Source organism: Arvicola amphibius, chromosome 3 (assembly GCF_903992535.2).
Source record: "Arvicola amphibius chromosome 3, mArvAmp1.2, whole genome shotgun sequence".
NCBI classification, from domain to species: Eukaryota; Metazoa; Chordata; class Mammalia; order Rodentia; family Cricetidae; genus Arvicola; species Arvicola amphibius.
Window position 1 is genome coordinate 173,758,454 of NC_052049.1, and position 23,067 is coordinate 173,781,520.

At 51.6% G+C, this 23,067-nt stretch overlaps 1 protein-coding gene across 6 annotated transcripts in view; it reads left to right on the top strand.

Annotated features, from left to right (window-relative positions):
- The window catches only part of Cacna2d2 (calcium voltage-gated channel auxiliary subunit alpha2delta 2), a 126,966-nt gene that overhangs the window by 12,238 nt on the left and 91,661 nt on the right, over nt 1-23,067 (top strand). For all 6 annotated transcript variants that reach the window (XM_038321920.1, XM_038321923.1, XM_038321925.1 and 3 more), the window contains exon 2: nt 12,570-12,651. In XM_038321920.1, the coding sequence (XP_038177848.1) occupies nt 12,570-12,651 (82 nt within the window). The remainder of the gene's footprint in view (nt 1-12,569; nt 12,652-23,067) is intronic.

Genomic DNA, 23,067 nt, shown 5'->3' on the forward strand with positions numbered 1-23,067 from the left:
TCAGGCTTCAGATTAAGGCATAGCTGAGCATGACCTTGAACTTCAGCGTCTCCTGCTTCCAGATCCAGGTTCTGGGATTACAGGCATTTACCATAACACCAGGCTTATGTGGCAATGGATACTAAACCTCCTGGGCCTCATACATGTTAGACAAACACACTGCCAAATGGGCCTCATCCCCAGACCAGAACCCGTATTTTTCTAGAGTCCTCCAGGTTAGCCAAGGTGGAGAACTGTGGCCAAGGGGAGAAATGGGAAACTAAATACCCATTCTTCTTGACAAGGGTGAGGGGAATGGCGGACTGGCCTCCTAAGGAGGCTGTCTCACTCCCTCCAGTCTGTTCTGCAGTGTTGTTTGCCCAAGCCCCACCTCCTTGTTGAACACTTTGTAGGCTGCTTGTCTGTCCAAACCCATTTCCCAACTGCCTTCCCTAGTTAAGCCCACTCCCCACACCTTCACTGTGCGGTGAGCTAACTGGGTCCCTGCTCTCAGGAGCTCACAGTCTGTGGGGAAGGTGGACAGTGAAGAAGACGTGTGTGTAGCTGAACAAATGATAGCCCTGAATGACCCAGGCATCGTGGAATATCCGGGGAATGTGGAGACATCACACTCCAGGCCACCGATTGTCTCTAAACCTTCCTCAGTTGGGGTTATGGGGGTTCTGATGATAACCTTCCACTGAAGATAAGCTACTGTTGCGGGGCCAGGCAGAAAGCGGGTAGAATCTGAAAGAGGCTGCCTAGTACCTGGCTCCAGCTCCAGGTGCTGAACCCCTGGTTACCCGTTTCTCTTTCCTTGCTCGTCATCGACACTGTTGCCCCTTTGGGCAGTGCCTTCTAGTGCCCAAAATGTCTTGGGAAGCCAGACCATGTACCTGGGGCCAGCCAGCCTGCTGCCCCACAGCCCCAGTTTCCTTGCACAGAGCTTCTGGGAAGTGGGTGGCAAGGAGCAATCCCAGAGGCCATTAAATCGAGTGATTTACATGGTTCCTGAGCTAGTGCCGGGAGAAATATATTTCACAGGTGATTTCCAGACTGGTGGCGTAAGATGAGGCCATTACTCTAAAATGAAGCAGGATGGAGACTCCATGTGCCCATCTGGAGGGACTTGTGGCTTTGGGTTTTTTGTTGTATGATGTGCACTCCTACTATGTGCTAGAAACTCTGCAGGGAGAGGAGCTGAGAAATCACAATGCCTCCTAGTTACAGAGTTCCAGGTATTCGGTGCCTTAGTTACTTCATCTTTAAAGGGAATTGGATGTGTTTTTATCAGTCATTTAGCCCTGTTCTGAACAGTTGATGTTGTGATGGCATGTAGCTCCTCTCTGCCTGGCCGCCATCCTGGAGGTGCCTTTCAAAGTGGGGCTTCGGGGTGGCCCATAAGCCCCATCTTGATATAGGTGTGGATCCCTAGAAACCCACAGAGGTGTTTTGTGTAGAGTACCAGAGAGCAGCAAAAACCCTTGTGGGCCTTTCTTGTCAGTAAGAGGGTCTGATGTTGGGGCAGCAGGGTAAAGAGTGTAGAGAATAATAATGCTCCAGTCTTGGGCTGGGAATGTAGCTCAGTTGGTTGAGTGCTTATCTAGCATGCACAAGGCTCTGAGTTCAAATCCCAGCAGCACCTAAACTTGGCACAGTGGCACAGGCTTGTAACCCTAGCATTCTGGAGGTAGAGTCAGGAGCCTCTAAGTTCAAGGTCACCCTCAACTATGTACAAAATTTGAAGCCAGCCTTTGCTACCTGGAGTGAGTCTCCGTACCTACAACTCCCACCTCAGGAATAAGGATACTAGTTACAGAGTTTAAGCTACAATGTTGAAATGCATGAGCTGGGAGGGTGGTGGTGGTGCTGGCCTTCAATCCCAGCACTTGGGAGGCAGAGACATGTGGATCTCTGTGTGTGTGAGACCAGCTTGATTTACAAAGCGGGGTCTAGGACAGTCGGGGCTACAGAGAGAAACCCTGTCTTGAAAACAAAAGCAAGCAAGCAAACAAGCAAACAGAAAACATGGGCCAACAGGCTCGACGGCAGGACCCAGTTGTGATGGGCACAGGTTTGTGTTCTGTGGGGTGATTGATTAGAGTGGAGTCCTTAGACATGTAGTTCTTAGCTGCCAGCTTGTTCTCCCTTCCTCCCAACTCAGAGGTCGAGCTTCCTGGTATATACAGAGGAGATCCTGCCTAGGCTATTACCTGCCTAGGTTGGGTCCCAGGAATTGAGTAGTGTCCTGCTCCATGACTCCTGAATTTCCCACCTTCTGTTTGTATCTGTTTTCCTAATACCTCATTGTTGGGAGCCTGCACCCTTACCACCCAGTACAGTCTTGGGCAAGTTGCCCCACGTTTCCAGGGTGCAGTGTCTGTGTCTGTGAAGTGGGCATGAATTGGTTTGCGCCTGGCTGTTTATCTTGACAGCAGTCACAGAGCACACCTAGCACACAATGGGTGCCTTACCCCCTATTTCCTGTGTGTTTGGGTGTTTGCTGAGGGTGAAGCCTCTCCCCCCCCCCCCATTGCAGCCTCTTTCACACTGCAGAGAGAGAAGGTCAGACCAGGTGTCAGTTTGGGGGAAAAAAATCTGTCCTCAAATCTTCCCAGAAGATTTCTTTCCCTGGCTCCAAACTATGCTCCACAAAAAGGATAGTTATGGACCCAGGCTCTAGTCTCAACTTAAGGTAAGGCTTGCTAAAATATGGTGAGAACTGTGGGTTTGTGGGGGTTGGTGAGGAAAATCCAGGAGGGCTTTCTGTCAGAGGTGACTGGGCCAGATGAGGAGGGACAAGGCCAGAGAATAGAGCTGCCCCTAATGGGCTGGCCTCTGAAGTCTTGGCCTGGATTCTCCTGGGTCTCTGAAGGCCTAGGAACTAAGGAGGAACAAGAGATCTTGAGGGGGTCTCTGTCCTCCTCAAGGCATGAAACCACATTGAGGACAAGCAGAGGACAGCTATTTGTAGCTCAGTGAGGAATTGACTCATACTGGCGGAGGGGAAGGACTGCAGAAGGGGAGATGAGGACTGGTGAATCACAGAACTGAGCAGAACGGGTGGCGCTATGTGGATGGGGTCTGTCTGGACACCCCCACGGGGGCTTTAGGTATTGGTTGGGGCAGCGATGGGAGGATGTCACACATGAGCTGTCCCTGACTTAGTTGGTGATTTCCACAGGTGTCCCAGACCTGCTCTTACCTCTGAGACCAGCGAGGCTACTCACTCCATCATAGCACCTGGCTCGGCACACAGGGTGGTGGCCATATGGCCACCTCCTATGAGCCAATTTGAGGGACCTTCGCTTGTCGGCTTGGGAAATGGGTCTGGGTGGGACTTGACTGTAGGGAATGCACCAGAAGAGGAGAGCTGCTGTGCCTGCTGCAGGCGGCTGAGGACCTAGGAAGTCTACAACAGAAAACCTACCTCCTGTAACTATGGCTGAAACCCTTTGCCCTGCCCCAAGGCCTCGGTTACTCCGTAAGTGGTTCTTGCTCACTGCTGAATCCCAGTTTAGGATTGGGAACTTCACAAACAATGACACCTGGGTGCTGGCATTCATAAGCCTCAGCTGCCAGGGAAGTTGTTGGCATTTTCCAGGACCTTAGGAAAGGATTCCAGACCCTACCCTTCCGCGATGAGCTATGAACCACACACGCACACCAGGACTTTCTCAGCGTAGTGCAGGGAAACTGAAGTTGTGCCAAACAAGACTCTGGGGCTCGCATAGAATTTAGCTGGAAAATAAAAGGTCTCACTGCCAGGGCTGTTGAAAACCACTTGTGGCCCAAACTTATCAGCCTATAGATGGGAAACTGAGGCACAGACAGGAGAGTATGTGTGCTTGCACGGAGTCCATATCCTTCAGTTCAGGGCACCGGAACCCAAGTGGACATGAGAAAGCACCACAAGCCAAAGGGGTAGGTGAAGAAGGTACCTGGTGGCCTTCATTGCGGGCAGGGTGACAGGGTGGCGGACAGTCCCCATTCGGGCTATTCCTCTGCACTTTCTTCTTGCTTCCTGGAAGAAGTGTCTGTGCCAGCACACCACCCTTCTGAAAGAGCCATGAATTATGCAGGGAAGCCACAGGCCTGGGCAGGCCCATCATAAATGAGCCTTAATAATTTATACTGAGAGGAGCCAGGGGAAGGGAGGGCCTTCTGGGCTAGTTCTGGGACAGCCTTCATTGGTGAGTGCCTAGAGCTGGCCACTCACAGGGGGAGCAGCATTCCGGGGAGGTCAGCTGGTCTCAGGGGAAGTATATTTGCTCAGTCAAGGACCTGTTCCTCAAGGCCAGAGATCTGGAACGTGAGCCTCGGGGCAAGCAGCCCAAGGCAGAAGCATTTGCTGAGAAGAAAATACCTAGTTAAAACAGTGACCCTCCAGGAGGAATAGAGACCAGTGACTACTAGTGGAGAGATTGCATTTTAAAATAGAGTTGGGGGGGGGGCTTCACTGAGCCAGTGGCGTGTATGCAGAGGCCTGGGGGCTTCATTGAGCTGGCGGCGTGTAAGCAGAAGCCTGGAGAAGGGGAGAGGACTGTGGGCCACTGAAGAGAGACTGTTCTAGGAATGAGGAAACCCTGTGTTCCAAGGTGTGTACTATGAGCTCAAGGCTATGTTCAGCCACACTGAGCAAGGCCACTGAAGGATATGGCTACTGGTAGGCTTTGACTTTTCCTCCCGGCCCAGGACCTAAGTTTGCTGCATATAAGAGGAACACCATCCCAAAAGGAAACCCTGGCTAGGTATGATCAAGAAACTGGAGAGATGAACTGCTGAAGCAAAAACTAGCAACCAGTGAGCTAGCCGTGGTCGGTCCAGGGGAGATGATGGCCGCCCAGGCCAGACTGGGGGTAGAGGTTGGGAGTGGGAGCAGAAAGGTGATTAGTGGGGTGGGAAGGGCACATTGTGAAGGTGCAGCCAGTAGGATTTGCACAACAAGTTGGATGTGGGTGTGAAAAAAAATAGGTTCCTAGTCACTCCCAAAACAGGGCTGACCATCAGCAGTGGCAAGAGACTGAGGGGAGGGGAGGGGAGTGGCCCCAGAGGGAAGACCAGGATCTTAACTTCATATACATTCAGACACCTGCTAGACACCCAAGTGGCCATATTACATCAGCAACTAGACATGTGTCCTCAAGAAAGAGAGAAGCCATCCTGATTGGCCTTCATGAGCCATACAACCTCGGGGACTTCACTCATTTGCTTTCTGCCTCAGTTTCCCCCATGAGGATTGGAGATAGTGATTGGGCTGCTGAGACAGTTAATTAAGAGAATACACTGTAGTCCCTGGGAGACCCTAGACAAGAGGGCTCCAGTCATACCTTTGAGGCATGAATTCTGGAGTGGTCTCGGGGACCTTGGGACAGCCCTGTTTAATTAGGAAAACTGAGATTTGTATGTGGCTCATAGAGAATGAATGGCCTGGTACACCGAAGACAGAAGGAAGATGGCCCTAGGGTCTCTGCCCACCAAGGCCAGGACCCGCTCCTCCACACTTCCCTGCTGCTGGTCTTCTGCCCTCTCCCTGTTCCATCTGCCTTCTCCAGCCCCTGTTCCACCAGGGCACTGTTACTGAGTAGAATTTACTTCCTGAGTGCTAGAACAATCTACTGTAGGGGTTTCTCGGTGTAGCTAAAATTCTCCATTGAGACCTGAAGGAGGAGGCGGTCATATTATGTAGCAAAACCTGAGGGAAACAGAAGTGAGACTCAGAACTTCACCACCATCCCTAACTGCCACCAGGAACCCTCTTCCAACTAAAACCTGACCCAAGCACACAGCCCTCCTTGCTCACGCACCAGCTTCCTCGCCCTTGGTGGTGAGGTAAGGGGTTGTGGCCATTTGTTCTGTGACCCTGGATCTCCTCCATGTCTCTCTCAGCCAAGTGGGCTACCTGGACAACCCTGGCCCCGAGTGACAAGACTCCCTGGCTCCTGTCCTTGTTCCTTTGTTCCTCTACAATCCCCAGCAGGCTGTTTTGAGTAAATATTGGGTGGACCCAGTGCCCTAAATAAAGCCAAAAGACCATTAGCGTGTACAGGGGTGGGGGTAGGGCCAGGGTACAAGTTTGCTGCCTTCCAGCCAAGCACCAATTAGAAGGAAAAGTTCTTTTTTAGCAAAGAAAAGAAGGGACAGCCCCATAATTAATAACCTCATTAAGAAGCAGTATTTGGGCAGGGTCCCAAGACACACGTAGATGAGTAGACGAGGCGGTGGATTTGTACTAATTCAAGCATCGGCAGTACTAGCCTCTGCCAACTTCCCAGAGTCCCCGAGTCTCTAGTGACAATTGGGCTGCATGAGATGGAGAGGGGTTCTCGGAAGCTTCGTGTTTCTCACTCTGAAGGTCCCCTTGAGTCACAATAGTTGGATGATGTCTAGTTCCCTTTGAGTCCTATGCCTCAGTTTCTCTGCTTGTGAATCTGGAGGGAGGGTGTGAGAAGCCTTACACCACCACGAATCAGCCCAGCATGCACACCCAGCCCTGGCCTCGTTCCCACCATGGCCTGACACAGGTAGTGTGAAGCCGGTGTTGTGTCTCTGATCTTACTGTCTTTGATGGCTCGGCCCACCTGACCTCTGGCCGGAGAACGGGTCACTTTGACTGGACCGTTGCCCTCTGCCAGCTTTGTCATGTGATCAAATTGGGGTGGGGTCCTTCCGGACGCCAGTGTTGAACTTTGAAATATGCGGGGCTCAGCAGAAGGAAGGATTCAGTGGACTCGGTGGTCCCTTCTGTTTCCCAAGGCTTTCAGAAGCAGGACACAGGGTGTAGCTATCCTGGAGGCCCATCTGAGGGAGACTGGATGGCGGGAAGATAGCCCTACAACCTAGACTGGTTATATATGTGAGTGTGTGGGATACAGCCCTTGTTAGCATTCCGTATATGAGACAAACTTCCACCTGCCTCCTCTTTGGGCCTGGGAGCTGGACAGGATAGTCAGCTTAATCTTCATTTTCTGGGTAGGAAAACCCGAGAGCACACATCTGGCTCAAGAGTTTGGAATAGCAAGGGCTGGACCTAGGCATTTGGGAATGACATATCATCTGCACACATGGTCTGAAAGGATGCCCTAGGGTGGTAGCCCTGAGGATGCCACTATTCTCGAGGATAGTCTTGAACTTTCTGCCACCTGTAGTTGGTGAGAGCCTAGGAGAGGGGAGGCTGCTCACAGCTGTCACTGGGGGAAGCAACCTCTCCTGGGCCAGCATGGGGTAGTGGACTCTGACTGCCACCAGCTTGTCTTCCCCAGGGCAGATCAGCCTGGCCGGTGCTCTCCAGAAATCTCTGGTCTGTCTTTCCATCTCCTGCTCCCCCTCTTGTTCTGTCTTTCTTCCTCTCAGAAGCCTGTGAAGGAGATAAGGTGGAGGTGGCAGGCCAATTGAAATATAATCAGAATAATTGAATAGCACTTTATTTTAAATTGTTGCCTCCCCCAAAGCGGGGAGAATAATTGGCCAGCCTGTCACAAGAGAAGCAAGAGACCTGGGGCCTTTACCAATGCCAAGCTTGGTTCTCTGTGCCCTTGGCAGCCAGAAGGTTCAGCTGTGCCTTCTCCCTGACACCCTTGCTTGCTCCAGCTGAGCCCCGTCCTCACACCTGCCTTCCTGCTCCACCCCCAGTGTGCACCCCTTGCCCTTACAAACGATGGCTGCTCTGCTGAGCTCAAGTCCCTGGTGAAAGAGGATGCCTGGCAGGGTCAGCAGGGTTTTGATGACAAAAAAAATTACTTCCAATGCAGAGGCAGGACTCAGGGGTCTGAGTCCCTTGCTCCCATCAGGCCTTGTCCTCTTCTGGGCGTGTCTGCTGTTGCACACTGTCCCTCCCTTCCTATCTGGTCCCGTTGCGGGGTCCAAGCTGCCCACGCTGTCCATGCCCTCTGAGGGTGAACCAGCAGTGTCACCTGTCTCTGGTTTTTGATTTGTTTAATTATAGATGAGTTTTCTGCATAATTTATTCCAAAAGCCTGGATTATACTGTACAATTAAATCACATTCTGATCAACAACTTCACATATAAAATTAACAACCAACAACAGTTTATGCCGCTGCATCTGCGCCAGGGCTCTTTCTCTTTTTCCCCTGTCCCTTCCCTGCCCCCTCTCCTCCTTTGTGCCCTCCTCTCTCTTTCTGTGTCCTCGGGGTGACCATTTGCAGCCAGCAGGTCTCAAGGCTGGATGGTCCCACCTGAGGTTGGACCTAGAGACTCCCAGCCTTCTAGAGGGCTTCTGGATGGTTCTGTCTACTAAATGGCTTCTCAGCACCAGCTCTTCCCCTCACATATGGTTGATTTTTCTCTCTTGACTAATGGTGACACCTCGCCCCCCCCCACACACACACACAGTGGCGTCTTGGCTTTAGAGACTGAGACCTGAGACCCTACAGTTTCTAGTGGTAGTTTCTTTCCTACTAGGCTGACTCAGTGTGCTGCACCCCACTCTCCCTTTGTGGTCTGTCCCCCCATGCCCTCAGTAGGTCTTTTGGTCCTGAGGATAAAGCCCATACTGTATGATTGTCTAGTCCCTAGGAGACTGTACAGCATGATTGCAGCTTATCAAGGTGTCCCTGTGGATGTGTTCTAGACTGGTCTTCAACTTCACATTCTCTTGCTCCCACCTCCTGAGTTCTGCTACTGCAAGCGTGTGCTGTCACAGCTGGTTGACGTGGTACTAGGCAAGCACTCTACCAGCTGAGTTATGTTCCCCAGCCCCCCCCCCCCATTCCAGCATTCAGACAATTATTATTATCCTTGTTGACAGGTGGGAAAGCTGAGGTTCCAACAGGGACAGAACTCTCCAAGACTCCACAGCTGGCAGTCTCCCCTGAGGCTTCTCGGAGCTGCCTTGTCCTGCAAGGAGGATGGACCTAAAGGAGCCAACATCTTTTTAAGTGTATAACCGGGTACCCATCTCGCCAAGTGGCTTGGCTTTGCTATCTGTAAATCAGGGCTGCAACGCCTTTGCTTCCCCCCCACTTCAGGCTCCTGGGAAGACAGGGCGCAGTCTCCATCCTGTCCCCACAGCAGTCATGAGGTGCGGCGCCCCCGGCTGCGCCACCGCCTCCTCTGGAGTTCTCTCCCTCACCGTCCTGCTAATTTGGCACTTACAGGCACTTAGAGATAAGCAGTGTCATTCCAGCGAAGAGGATGGAAAATCCCCAGGATCTGAGGATAGAGCAGGTAGACATCTTTGTTGGAATATGACCTGTGGGCAGCACTATCTGGCCAGGGGGCATTGGCATGGGCTCATGGGTCCAAGTCCACAGGAACATGGGCAGGATTTGATCCATTTACCTTTGAGTGAGTTAGACTCTGGATTCTGATGCATCTCTCATTCTCCCAAAGTGCCCATGCCTTTCTGTGGGATTAAGCCCAGCTATGCCTCTGTCAGGGTTGAGCTTGCTTTGGTGTGTGGTTTTTCTAGGAATGCTGCAGGCATACTCACTTCATCAGCTTCTCAGTACTGTACATCGCCCCCCCCCCCCTCCCAGCTAGCACCGGCCACTGGCCAAACCCTCGAACCCACAAAGTCATATCTGTTTGACAATGAGATGGATTATCTGTCAAGTCCTTTTTAGCTCCAGGACACAGATACTGCCTTCCTAATTTGGTTTGGTTTAGGTGAAGAATCAGAGTAACTTGTTTTTCTTAGCACTGTATTGATAGGCTGCAATCTGGGGGGCTGCAATTGGCCTGTGAAGCCCAGGATAGCAGACTAAGCCAAGCTGAGGACTAGAGCTGCTCCTAAACCCCAGAGGGAGGGAGGGGAGGAGGGAAAGAGAGAGAGAGAGAGACAGAGACAGAGAGACAGAGAGAGACAGAGAGACACAGAGAGAGAGAGAGAGAGAGAGAGAGAGAGAGAGAGAGAGAGACAGAGATACAAAGACACAAAGACAGAGAGGGAGTGTATATGTATGTCCTATGGAAGAATTTGAATTTGTCCAAAGATTTGGTTTTTCTAAAAATTATTTTAGTGTTGAAATAGCCTCTTTACATGAAATGATGGTGACTATATTAATAGTGTGTTGTCTGAGCAAAGTAAAAACTTACCATCCATGCCTAGTTTTCCAATGTAGTGCCTTTTACTTGTCTGTGAGATTCCAGAAGCAAGGGTCTATATGCATACTAGCAAAGAGGCCATACCCAGGTGGAATCATTGGAGAATTGGTAAATATTACCAGCTATTAGCAACTGACAGCTTCCTGGGGAGGGAGAAGTTGTTTTCTTTAGCGGTATGGTTCCAGGAAGTTTGGTCACACTGCAGTGGATGGCCCCCACCTATGGGTATGTGGGCGGCACATACGGGACTCAGTGGATTATTTACAAATACATGAAGAAAAGAAAGAGGACCTAGGCGTGGTGGCACACAACTTTAATTCCAATACTAGGAAAGTAGAAGCAGGTGAATCGGGGCCAGCCTGGTCTACACAGAGGGCTGACAAAAGCGACATAGTAGGAACCCATCTATAAATAAATAATAAGCATATAAATAGAAGTCATAAAGCTGGGAGGTAAGGATAGACCTGGAAAAAGGTAGAGGGGGTAAATATGAACAGAATATGTTGTATGAAATTATCAAAGCATTTTAAAATTCTTATCAGTTTGCTGCTGGAGGTGATAGTGGTGCTGTGATTCCTAACATCTGCCCTTTTCTATGGTGTAAATGTTCCCGTTGTGGCTGGTTCAAGCACTGAAGGTGGTGTACTGAGTTGGAAGGAGACGCACATGGTTGACCTTTGAACGTCAGTTCTTGCGATTGTGGCAAGCTTCTGCAATAAGTCCTGTGTCCTCCCTTTCCTGGATGAGTGACCTTAGAAAGGTCACTAAAGCCCCCTTTTAAACCCTCAACGTTCTCATCTGTGGCTTGGGGATTTTGTTTGCCTCTGAAGATTGAAGCCAGAAAGCACATGGCACGCTGGTACTGTACTTGTAGATAGTGGGTGCCCTTCTGTATATTCACGCAGGAAGGATTATGACTGGTATCTTGTCCCCTAAACCAATGAATGGCTGAAGTCAGGTTTAGTGTCAGGGTAGAGCTAATGGATGTCTTTAAAGATCAGGTCCTTGACTCTGCCCATTCGGTCCAGATACAGGACTGAGTGAGACTCTCTCCATTGTTAGCCCCCAAGGTTCTGTAGTTGCAGGATCACAAACGAGCCACCTGCTACGGTGTCCATGTGCCATCGGGGCCAGAGCCTCAGTGCTGGTGGACGGGGGTAAGGCAGAGAGCTGCACTCTTCCCTCTGCAGCCTGGCCGCTGAGGCTTACAGCCTGGCCTCTGCACAGACTTGAGGTTAGACTTTGCTCCATGGTGGGGAACAGAGTTGGGGAGTCAGGCAGTTTCTCAGCCCACAACAAGCTGAAGCTAATACCTCTTTCTTTTGATGTTGATTTTTTTCCATCACGGTCCTGACATTCAGCTTGGCAAATTGCAATTAGTGATCTGCCCGCCTCCTGCTCTGAGTTCCCATGCCAACCGACCCGGGCACACACAATGGCATGAGCCCAACCTCCTAGCACAGGCCTGAGGAAGAATGTGGGACAAGGAGCCAGAAGAAAGACCTGGCCCTAAATGACACCAGGGGATGTTGTTGGCCCTGTGAAGGGTGTTGGGGGCCCTGAGAAGTTTCCTAACATTTCCCTACTCCATTGTGCTCTGTGAACCCCTGGCCTCTTACATCTCTGTGGTGGGTCCCTTATGGGCTGTCTTGGAAGAGCCTTGTCTACAGCTTGCTTAAATGGACGTAGGGCTGAGAATACAGGATGTTATGGACACCTGTTCATCTTGTCCACTCACAGAGAATATAGCATCCCTGGCTCACCTACTCTTATGTTTTCTTGTGCCATTCTAAGAGATGACCCCGAATTATCTCCACATTCCAGAAGAGGAAGCTGAGAGAGAGAGAGAGATGGTTTTAAATGATCATACAGTCCAGCATATAGGTGGCCTGTTATGTAGGCTTGCAGTTCAGGGGTTCGCCAGACCTCCAGAAAGGAGGATCTGCACTGGAGCCCTGGTTGGGCTCATGATCGATATCCAACCTTGGGTCTCTATAAGCATCTCCGACAGGAAACTAGGAAGCCAAGGCCTCTGAGTTGGAAGCTCTTTATGTCTTCTGCTCAGATGAAGCCCAGGAAAGTGGGCTCCTCCACCTCCTCCTGTTTACGTGATGGGTTGGGGATGACAGCAGGTCCCATCCCTTTCCTCAAACCTCAGCTGGCTTTCTTAGGTCTCTGACCTCCCTGGTGTCCAGAAGTCCCCATGTTCAGAACCGCTACATCAAGGACTGGTCTTTCTAGTGAACAATAGTCTCTCTGCAGGCTTCTTCCAAACCGCTGAACTCCCTCAGCGCATCCACAATGCCCTCTTCTCTCCTCCCTAGCTGCCAGTCATTGTGAGGAAAGCCTAGGCCACCAGGCCAGACATCAAAGGGAAAAATCACAGGCTCACTCTGGCTCCTTGTGTCTGCTCCTTCTCTGGTGAAAATTGAGTTGAGTGAGTAGCTACCCTGGTTCCCCTGGGTGGCCAGGAATGGGCTGTTGCAGCTGCAGCTCCTGACATCTCTTTCTCTCCTGGATGCAGGATGCAGCACTGGGCCCGGCGCCTGGAGCAGGAGATTGATGGTGTAATGCGGATTTTTGGAGGCGTGCAGCAGCTCCGAGAGGTAAGCTGATGTACTTGCTTTTCATCCGGGACCTTCTTCCCAGCAGGAATGAGGAAATGAGGGAGAAATGAGGGGGTGAGGAGGAGGTGACATTGTTGAAGTCCTGGCATAGTGAGCCATAGTGGATCTCAAGTAGCGACTCCGTGAGGTCTCAGTCCGACCTTCTCCAGGAACCTGTTGGAATGGTGGCCCATTCTGATGAACTTTGTGCCTGGGAGGGTGTTGGGGCTTCTCAGTTTTCAATGGCGGTGAGGTCTTCAAGGCCTTTGAGGCAGTGCCTTGGGTGGGAGCCCAGGCCCTTTAGGGGCCATAGCTACAGGGTGTGCAGAAGCCAAGAGTCTCATCAGCAAGTAAATAGGATGGCCAAGCCAAGCAGAACCCAGAGAAGAGGGTGGGAGGCTGGTATTCCAGGCACTTTAGTCTGTATGAAGTGGCAAGCCTACGTTAAGTGTCGGAATGAGGGATCAAGGTGCGGGAGGGGTGATTGATTAGGCGCCAGCGACCACATTCATCCTGGGAGATTATGTTAATGTTTGAAATAGTGATGTGAAGAGCCGGCCATCCGTCACCCCCAGAAGGCTGCAAAATGTGCTGTCGTCAGGCTACAGGCTTGAGCTCTTTATGAGGAATATGAGGCTGGGAGAACGGAGCTCTTACAGCAATGGGTGTGAGGCTCTAATAAGAGGGTGTCTCTTCAGTGGGGTCTGTACAGTGCGGTCCTGGCCAGAATCAAGCAGAGGAATAATGGGGCTCTCCTTCCCATCGTTGGCCTGGGGACAGCAGAGAAAAGAGTTACTATTGGGGGTTGAGTCTAGGCCTAGGGCTCAGTAATTAGTGTTTCTGTCATCCCTCTTGGCCAGTGCCAAGGCTGGGAGATGTAGGCAGGGACTGTAGGATCATCCTCAGCCCCTTCTCAGGCTTAGTTAACTTGGAGTGAATATTTATATTGTTTATGGATGTAGGACCCCTGGCACACATGATGTTAAGCAGAGGTGGCTAATTAGTGGGTGGCATGGTGAGGAGGGCATCTGGGTCTGAAGGTCTGAGCTACTAGCTTGCTCAGCATTCTTCCTGAGATGGCCCAGGCCTGTAGAACTCCCTTTTCTGGTGCTGGGCTTGAACTGCAGTAGCCCCATTCTACTCTTCCCTGTGAACTCTCAATGACTCAGCTGCACTTGGAAGCCGCCAGAGCTTCCAGAGAAAGCACTATGGGAAAAGCTGTTCCGGAACGGGAGTCAATTTAGGCTCAGGAATAGCATTCTGCACTAACCAGGCTATAAGTGGGCACTGCCAAGTGCAACCATGTAGGTTAATGGAGGAATAGTAGACCCCTGGAATTGTAGTGCATGCTTTTCCAAGTTTTCTATGGGGCATTAGTACATCCGCGTATATCTAATGCCAGTTAAGAGCCCTCCAGGATTTCATATTTATGAGCGACTCAGAATGAACATTTATCTATGAAAAAATAATGTACGCTATATGCATGAGATGTGGATCTGTCTGGATGAGTGAGCTTCCTGGATGGTGAGGACCAGACATGGAATTTGACAGCAAACCTGTCATATGCACCTTGGGGAGACCTGGATCCCCCTGTTCGCCCTTCTTCACTGGGGGGGTTGCCTGGAAGATGAGGAGTAAGATGGCAATGGACAAGCCAGTTTTACCCCCCCACACCCCCCCATCCAGAAATCATTAGGATTTTCTTCATTTTCTCTCCTAGGAACTTTTCTCTCCCTCTGGGTGGCATGTGGGTAATTCCAGGCCCTTTTACCAGTGGACAAGCCGCCACAGCTGGCTTGTGGCAGAACTGGGGCTTCTGCCTCCTGCTCTAGCCCAGCCTCTGGCTGTTTTTCTCCTCCTGGGCATACAGAGAATGCCTGCGGCTGTGGGAACCTGGGCAGGGCTGTGCTTCGTATGGCAGGTGGGCAAGGAAATGCTGACCCAGCATCCCTTACACTTGGCAACCCCTCCGCTGCCCACGGCTGCCAGCTCTCAGAGGCTCTGTCCTAATCCAGTTTTTCTCACCTGCTTCCTCAGCCTCTTCCTGCCGACAGCTCTGGGACTGCTTCTTGGCACTGACTATTTGGCCGAGATGTGTCCACAGGGGAGGGGACAGGTGTACGGGTCTAGTGGGAGGAGCTAGAATGATCTAGCCAGTGGACTCCCTACCTGCTCATTGTTCACATCTGACCCCGACCCTTATACCCTCTCCCTCCCTCCAATGCATGCGCAAGGACTGGTGTGCCCTGCTTGCCTTTGGTTCTGGTGGGTCAGGAGGACGGTTGGTGCAGAGCTGTGACCAGCACTACCACTGGCTCTCTCACCAATGCTCCCTAGCTGCCAGCCTGAGCCCCCACTGGGGCTGCCCCTCCTCAGGCTTCTGAGCCTCTTTCATGGCTCCACTCTTTGCTTGCCCTACTCCTAGAGGCTGCCCCACCCCCAGTAGCTTGGAGCCTCAAGGGCTGGCAGCTGCAAGAGAGCAGAAACTGCAGACAGTGGCATTTGGGAGACTTTTCCTTGCCTTGGCATTTTCCTCCTCCCGACCTTATCACAACCCCATGGGGCATGGCTGGGGGCAGACTGTGGCCCATTTGTAAGTTAGAAACCATGGTAGACCATGGCAAGGAAGCTGTGTATGAAGACCCTGTCACATCCTCTCATCTGATCCCAGGCCAGTACCTGGTCTGCTGCTAACCTGTCATCTCTTCTTCCTTAGGTTAGCCAGATAGCCCTGAGCTACGCTTCCTTGGACGCTATAGCCTCACCCCAGCCCTTGCCAATTTTTCCTTGTGTGGTTCATGAAAGTGTAGACCCTAAACATTCCGCCTCCCCCACAGCCCATGGGACTGAGGGAGGTCTCCTGAGCCCCTTCTCTACCCTCCCCCATCAGCACCATATTGTCCCCATGCTAGGGGGAGAGTAGAGAACATATGCTTGGGCTCAGAGCTCATTTGCATAATGAGGATATCAAGATGAATAATTCATCAGTTGCTTGGGGGTGCAAGGGGAGGATGAGGAGAAGGGCAGATCCTCTCCTCTTCGAAGCCTAGGGCAGGTACATTCCCACTTCCGAATGGGTGGCAGGGTACGAGGAGAACAGCTCTGGGGACCTTGTGAAAAGCAAGGCAGAGACTGTCCTCAAGCGTGGGACAGTCATCGGGTGTACCAGCCCTGGGATAGGTAAGATGCTCGCTTATAGGGGAGAGGACCTTCTGCTAAGAGTGAGAGGAAACTGTTGACAAGGCTGGCTGGGAGCAGGGACCTGAGATGCCGTGAGGATCACGCCTATCTTCTGGAATCATACTGCCCGTGTCAAACTCCATGGACCTCACTTGCTGATCAGGGTGGAAATGCCTGTTGCCCTGGCTCTATCTCAAATGCCTCCTCCTTCATGGCGGTCTTAGCCGACCTAGGGTATCCTCACAGACCTGTTGTCAAGGAGGGAAACCCAGGGTCCTGGTCAGTCATCTCCAACAGCCCCTCCCGGAGCTCAGACAGGCCAACCATGAGCAGGTGTCCAGGCAACGGAACTGCACAGTCAGCACCTCCCCAAGCTATGTCCACAGAAGCAGGTTCAGAAATTCCCAGTCCCAGTCTCTTCTGGGTACCCCCAACTGACATCTCCAGTCAGGGTGATTCAGGCCCATGGAGTCTGTGGCTCCTCAACCTTTTATGAGGACCAAAAATAGTATTTCTAAACCAGTGCCACTACCAGTCCTGTCTGTCTTGTCTGCCCCCGCTATTCCTCCTGCTCATCAGCTCAGTACTCCAGGAATGTGTACATAATATTTGCAGCGTGCCACATCTGGAGCTGGCTATCAGCATGCACCAAAGTCCGGAAACATCTACTGTCCTCTGTAGGTGCCTTTGAGAAATGTCTCTGTCCGACCACCTCCTCCCCAGCTCACCTCTGCAAACTTATACGCTGGCTTTAGTATTTGCTGAAAATGTTGTCTGTTCCCATTTGAGGAAAGTGTGTGTTGGGCTTCCAAGGCAAGGTTAACAGTGCCCTAAAGTGGCACGGAGCACCAGAACCATAGAGGGGCAGAAGAAGAAGAAGGCTTGGGTGAGGGACATGCCAGGGGTTCAAAGTAGTCCCAGAAGGACAAGGCAAAGGCAGCGGTTGTGACCCCTGGTCCACACACTGATTTGTGTGTGCCTTTGAAAGACAGGCAGCAAGCAGCTCTTTAGGGATGCAGTGCACTGAGAGTCTGCTGGGGGATGATGAGAGAACCCCACCAACTCCCTCCCAGATCCTTCCGGGCTTACTGCACCCCCACCTCAGAGCTGGCTTCTTAGTGGCTCTCCACTTGCTTATCACGCAGGCCCCACCCCTCCTTCCAGCCCGCTCCCTCCTTTGGGGGCCCAGCGACACCCTCCTCTCCCCTGGTGCAGATGATGGTGATGCGGGGCGCCTTGTAGTGGGGGAGGTGGCAAGGGGCTCGGGTGTGAAATATGCCGCTGGGTAGGGATTGCTGTCTCTTGCCTCCCTAAAAACCCACATATATTATTCTTTAATGGAAAGTTAATTGTCTTATTATTCCCTCCATATGGTCCTCTTGCTTGGCACCCAGCGGGGATGCATGGGGCTGAGGGGGGGCTCCTGGGAGGGCGTCTGAAACGTGATGAGGCCGCTGCTTGAGCATAATTGGTTACAGAGAAGGCGGGTGCATCAGAGCCTGGCCGAGCCCTGTCTGGACCCCCTTTTTGTACCCTGTTCTCAGCCTACCTTTTCCCTTCCCTTGCCTGTCTTTGAGTGACAACACACGTCCCCCACAGACACCACGACGTCTGGAGCACGCTTTCCTGAGTGAGGTTACGCAGTTGGTGGGAGGTGGTTGCTGCTCTTCTGCTCCGCCCTGAGATACACACTCTCCAATGAGACTTAATGGGAAAAATTTCCATTTTTTTGAGGAGTTTTTCTAAAAGCTGTTTCATCTATGGAAGGAACTGCTGCCTATGGGCCAGCCAGGCTAAGGTCTACCACCCTTTCACACAGCACATCAGAGAGAGATTGCAGGAAGTACTGCCCCAGGACACCTTCCCTAGGTAGTATCCATGCTTCGAGCACCAACCTGCCAGGCTGCTGCGGTTGACTGGCACTAGAGCCTTTCTCAGCCCCAGCCCTCCACTCGTCCTTCCCTCTAGGAGCATGAGAGTGTTGTTTCCGAACGACTTTAGTGCATGAAGATACAGTGATAGAAAAACTCAAAAGGGGCCTGGGCACAAACACATGCCTGCTCTTCACCCCTGGAGTCTCAGCTGAGAAAGGCTGAGGCAGAGGTCCTTGCTAGATGGCTTCTGGGATTTTGGAATCTCCTCAGAAGGTGCTGCTAAGGTTTCTGGGAGTCCACAGACATAGAAGGGTCTAGAAGAATATCCATAGATGGGACCCACTACCAGATACAAGCATAGGGAGAGAGGCCTCTGGCTTCTAACTTTTGACAAGAGGTCACTATGGGGCACATCCAAGGTCATCTCTAGGACATGAGGAATAGCTTGGAATAGGAACGACATGTTTGCGGTCTGTGTCTTCTGAAGACAGAATATGCCCTGGCTCACACTGAGGTGGAGCTGGGGTCTTAAAGCTTATGCCTTGAGCAGCAATTGAAAGATAATGTGGGTGGGAATGACAGGGCTGGACTTGCAGTGTTGGACCTGGGGCACGCCCTCCTGCCTGTTTGAGCTTCTACCCCCATTTGTGATATGAAGATCCAAGCAGTTCTGTCTTCATGGGAGATGTAGGAGCCTCAGGGGAGCAAAAGAAGAAAGGTGTTGGCTACAGAGGCTTGCACGTCAGAGCTCTTCTGCCAGGAAAAGGAGCCCTGTAAGCATGGGTGTCTCCATTCTGTATCTCCAGAACAAATTGATTGCAGTTCTAAGGGTTGGCCACAGGTTTTTTAAAAATTCAAATATCAGGGTGTCGTCTCTGCTTAGCTCAACCCAGGATTTTGAAAATTGGTTTTCTCATCCTGGCTGATCATGACATATTTTGGAGACATTTTACTGAGAAAGGCATAAAGGCCACCAAGCTTGGGCAGGATTGGAATAAATAGCATCTATGAATCTATGATCAAATGAGGGTAGTGCTTTTCTTGGCCAGAAGTCCAGGGAGCCAAATGCAGAGACACCATGGGGAGGAGATGGCAGAGGTTAAGGGGAGGGACCTTGATTTATCCTCTTAGCCAACAACAAGTCACATGCTTGCCCCTTGGGCCCTTTAAGAAGAGTGAAGAGCATGGCAGCTTGCCTAGCATAAACTAGGGGACAGAACAAAGCCACCAAGCTCCGGACTGTTCCCAGGTATTGGCCCCAGGAATGGACAGGTTGATGGGTCAGGCCACAGCTGGGATTGGGGGTTCTTAAATGGAAGCTCCAGGGATCTCAGGGTCTTCTGGCTGGGCGTTCCTTGTCATGTTGGAGGACATAAGCAAAACCTTTCCAGGCAGACAGCACTTCCCTGAAGTGAAGGCCGCTTAGGTCAGTTGTCTCAGGAATTTGGAGATGCCTATCCAATAAAGAATGCTAATCCAATGCCTATCCATAAAGCAAGTCACCTCTCGATGCACACATACATGGAAAAGATGTTCTAGTGAACACATGGACTCTGAGATCCCCAGAGAAGCTGGCTTTGTGGCAGGACAGCAAGAGTCCAGCTTCTCTGAAGACCCAGTCCTTATGGAAGTAGCTAGGGCCTCTGATCTCCTTCCCCAGCTTCCACACCCATCTCTGAAGAGTGATGGGACTGCTGGGTCTACAGCCAGGGGCTGGTCTGATGATCCAGGGTGGGAGGCGGGGGATGGGATAGAGAGCCTAGTTGGTTTCCATCTTGGGCCATGGGGGACAGTTGACCCACTCTGTATTCCTCCCCATCCCCATTCTTATCCATTGCTGAATCGGTGGCAGCCATGGGGACACTTGACTCAGATTCATGGAGCCCCAAGCGCTTGGCAGAGGCAGAGAAGTAATTGGTTTTGACAAACCACAGCCGGCCCCAGGGGTGGCAGCACAGACAGCGTTTCCCACTACCAGGCCGAAAATGGAGGTGTCCTCTTCCCGCCTTTCCTGGGTTCAGCTGTCCTCTCTGTATGGATAGACATGCCGTGTTTGGAAAAAGCAGAAGAGCCACAGCCTTGGTCTTACCTCTCTCCCAGCCATGGGACCTGGTGATTCTGAAGGCTAGCCGACCTATTCCACATAGGGGAGGAGACTGAAGTAGCTAGATCCTGAGTAGTCCCTAAGGCCCTGTCCTTGTCTCTCCTTGGCTGGATATCCACATGACAGACACTTAGGCTTGGGTGCCTAGCCTCAAGGTGCACAGCAGGACAAGAAACAGGCTGTGCACATCCATGTCTGTAGTATATGCTATGCATGTAGACACCACATGGCTGTTCTGTGGATGAATAACCAAAGATAGACATCTAAAGATTGAGAAGGAGGCACTGGGGCTCTTGAGTGTCCCACAAGACCTTGGGTACCATCCAGCCCCCATAGGGGAAGTGAGGTCAGTGCTAGCTGCCCTGGGAGAGATAGGCCTATATATGGGGCTGCCGGAATGCAGTCTACATACAGGAGCCCCCAGTTGCTTTCTATGAGGAAGTAGAGGATACGGGCTGGGGAGAGGTGCTCTGGAGAAGAGCTGGCTGCACAGATATGCTGGCACTTGGCTGAAGCTAAGGAGTATGGGCCATTCTAGGGCGATGCAAAATCTCAGCTAAGGTGGGAGCGCTGAGCAGAGGCAGCTAGAAGCTTTGCTTAGGCATTTGGGCCTCCCCGCTGCCCTGTGTCCCTACCCTCACTAGACTTCGTCCAAATCCACTTGCTATTCTTCCTCATTCACCTCCTCCTCTCCTGATTTAAACCAAGATCACAGTTCTCCTCTTCCACGAAGCCCTCTAGGTTAATGCCAAGGCCCTTGGTGTCTAAGACTTCCCACTCCTATCAGCTTTTGCATCCTTATTGTGCACACAGGCTGCCAGGAACCTCTGGGAGGTCCAATGTTGTGATTTCATCATATGGAATACAGAAACTGTGACCAGAAGGCAGGATTATGTCCAGGCCTGCCAGAATCCACTGGAATAACCAGGAAGGCCATTAGCCCTGGTGACTCACTGCGAGTCAGTGACTTCATGCTGAGACTGATATGAAATGGTATCTGGCTGACCGTTGTGTATGGGAGAGAGGATAAAGTATGCATGATGCTGCGTGGGAGTGCGAGTACGCGTGTTCACACTGAAGACACACCTGTGCCCGAGCGCTGCAGGGGAGGCATGAACAACTGAGTGTTTGTGTGTTCAGGGAAGGGAGTGCTCATGCCTGCATGTATTCCTCATGGCAAGTGTGGCCAGGCAAGAGGGCACATATGGATCAGCGTGTGGCTCTGAGAGCTGTCTGCGGAAGTGTGTGCAGGCGTACATAGGGCAGGGTGGGACTGAAGGAGGCTGATGCCAAGAGTTCTGTCACCTAAGCAGGTGAGAACTACTTAACCGATTCATTATCCAAGCTGAGAAATCTCAGTTGTGGATAAGAAGCACACATTACACACATGCCTTCCCCCGAGTCATTCGCCGATACTGTGTGCAGCTTTCCTGCGATGGGGCAGGATAGGATCAGCTGTGTGTCATGCTCAGGATGAAGTGACCACACCGTGGAGATCATGGACCTTGTGCAGGACAGTTCTTGATGTCCTTAATTCAGTACAAAGGCCAGGCTGTAAAACCACTTAGGACATTTTCCCTATGGAGCAGTGGCTGGTCCAAGGACACAGATTCTGTGCCTTTGGATGCATATGGGGAGCACTTCTTTAATCTACAGGCACCGCTGGGCTCTTCTCAGGCAGTTCTCAGAGCCACATACTGATACTCTCTGTATTAATGCCTACGTTATCCTGTCCCTACAAAATGAGGGCCCTCACATTTCCCAGTAACCACAGTCCTACCCTCCTTCCTATTAGTGACATCGCTGTAGCTGTAGCTGCCCTGCTCTGTATCTTCCATTCAGACACAGCTCCTGAGACACTGGTGAGCTCTGCACCAGACTTCTACAGTCTGGGCTCAATGCTAACTCCAGCCCTCGCTCCTCAAAGACCCCCCAGCCCCACCTCGATACTCTGCTGCATCATTGCGCAGTCAGACTGGGTAGATAGGTCAAGAGGCAACCATTTGCCTCTTGATCAGGTGTTGACGGAAGAGCTTTCATTATGTTCCATCTATAAGCGTGGAATAAATCGGTGTGCAGTGAATTTATTCTTTTTAAAGAGGGACTTTACCACTGGGGAAAACTTTTAAAAGGAACATTTATATAAAAAGCAATTACCATGCCAGTAATTTTTATGTATTCTCCCCCTTTCTTCGTTGCCTTTGTGTTTGAACGTGACCGCCTCCTGGGCAGCTGCAGCCTGGCTCCATGGCAGCCTAGCTAAAGCTTCCTGCCTGTAGGAGCAGCCTCTTCCAGGAAGGATCAGCATGCAGGGCCTGGGCTCAGCAGGGGTGTGGACTCCAGGAGCATGGCTGGGTGGATTTGTGTTCCAAACTTGAGTACTTTGGAAATTTCCTCCAGTGTGTAGCTTTGTCCTGAGGTTGCTCCAGAACATGTCTCAGGTCAGGGACGTCCTTTCCAGACTCTTATTGGCATCTGCTGAGCACTTAAAAGGCCCTGCTTTGCAGCAGCATTACAGACCAACTCCAGGAGGAAGGAGGTAGCCGTGTAGGAGCGGGTAGGAGCGGGTATTTCCCCTCCCTAGGAGCCACTAAGGGAGCCACTAACGGGCAACCCTGCTTCCCCAGCCATTATTGTGCTCCCATTCCATGCATTATGTAAATTGTCTCCATTGCTAAGTGGTGGAGGAACCACTCAGAGAGAAGGAGGCAGCGAGGTCTGGAGCCTGCTGCTTGGGGGGCGGACAGGAAACTGGGTCCTGAAAACTCACTGCTTTGCATCACGGATGGTCTGGCAGCTTCTATTTCTGGTTAGAGCCCCTGGGAGCCTGCACAACGTTTACACCTCCAACCACAGCTTGTTGGGGGACAGATGGGGAGTTCCCAGGAAGTTGAATGAGCTGCCTCATTAGATAAGACCTCCCACCTCAGACTGGATTCTGATGCCCCACATCCGCAGGGCCTCTATAGACCCTGTGGTGGAGCCATGGAAGGTCCAGGTCTGGGAAGATAGCTCGGTGGGTAAAGACGAACATGAAGAGTGAGTTTGAATTCTCGGAGCCCACACAAAGCCTGGTACAGTAGTGTGGGTGTGTGATCTCGGTGAAACTGAATGCAGAAGCAGGAGAATCCTGGGGAGACCACTGGCCAACTAGCCTGGCATGCCCATCAGTAAAGAACAAGAGACTATGGCTTGGATAAGATGTGAGGTGAGGACCGACGCCTGGGCCTGTCCTCTTACTCCCACACATATGTCATG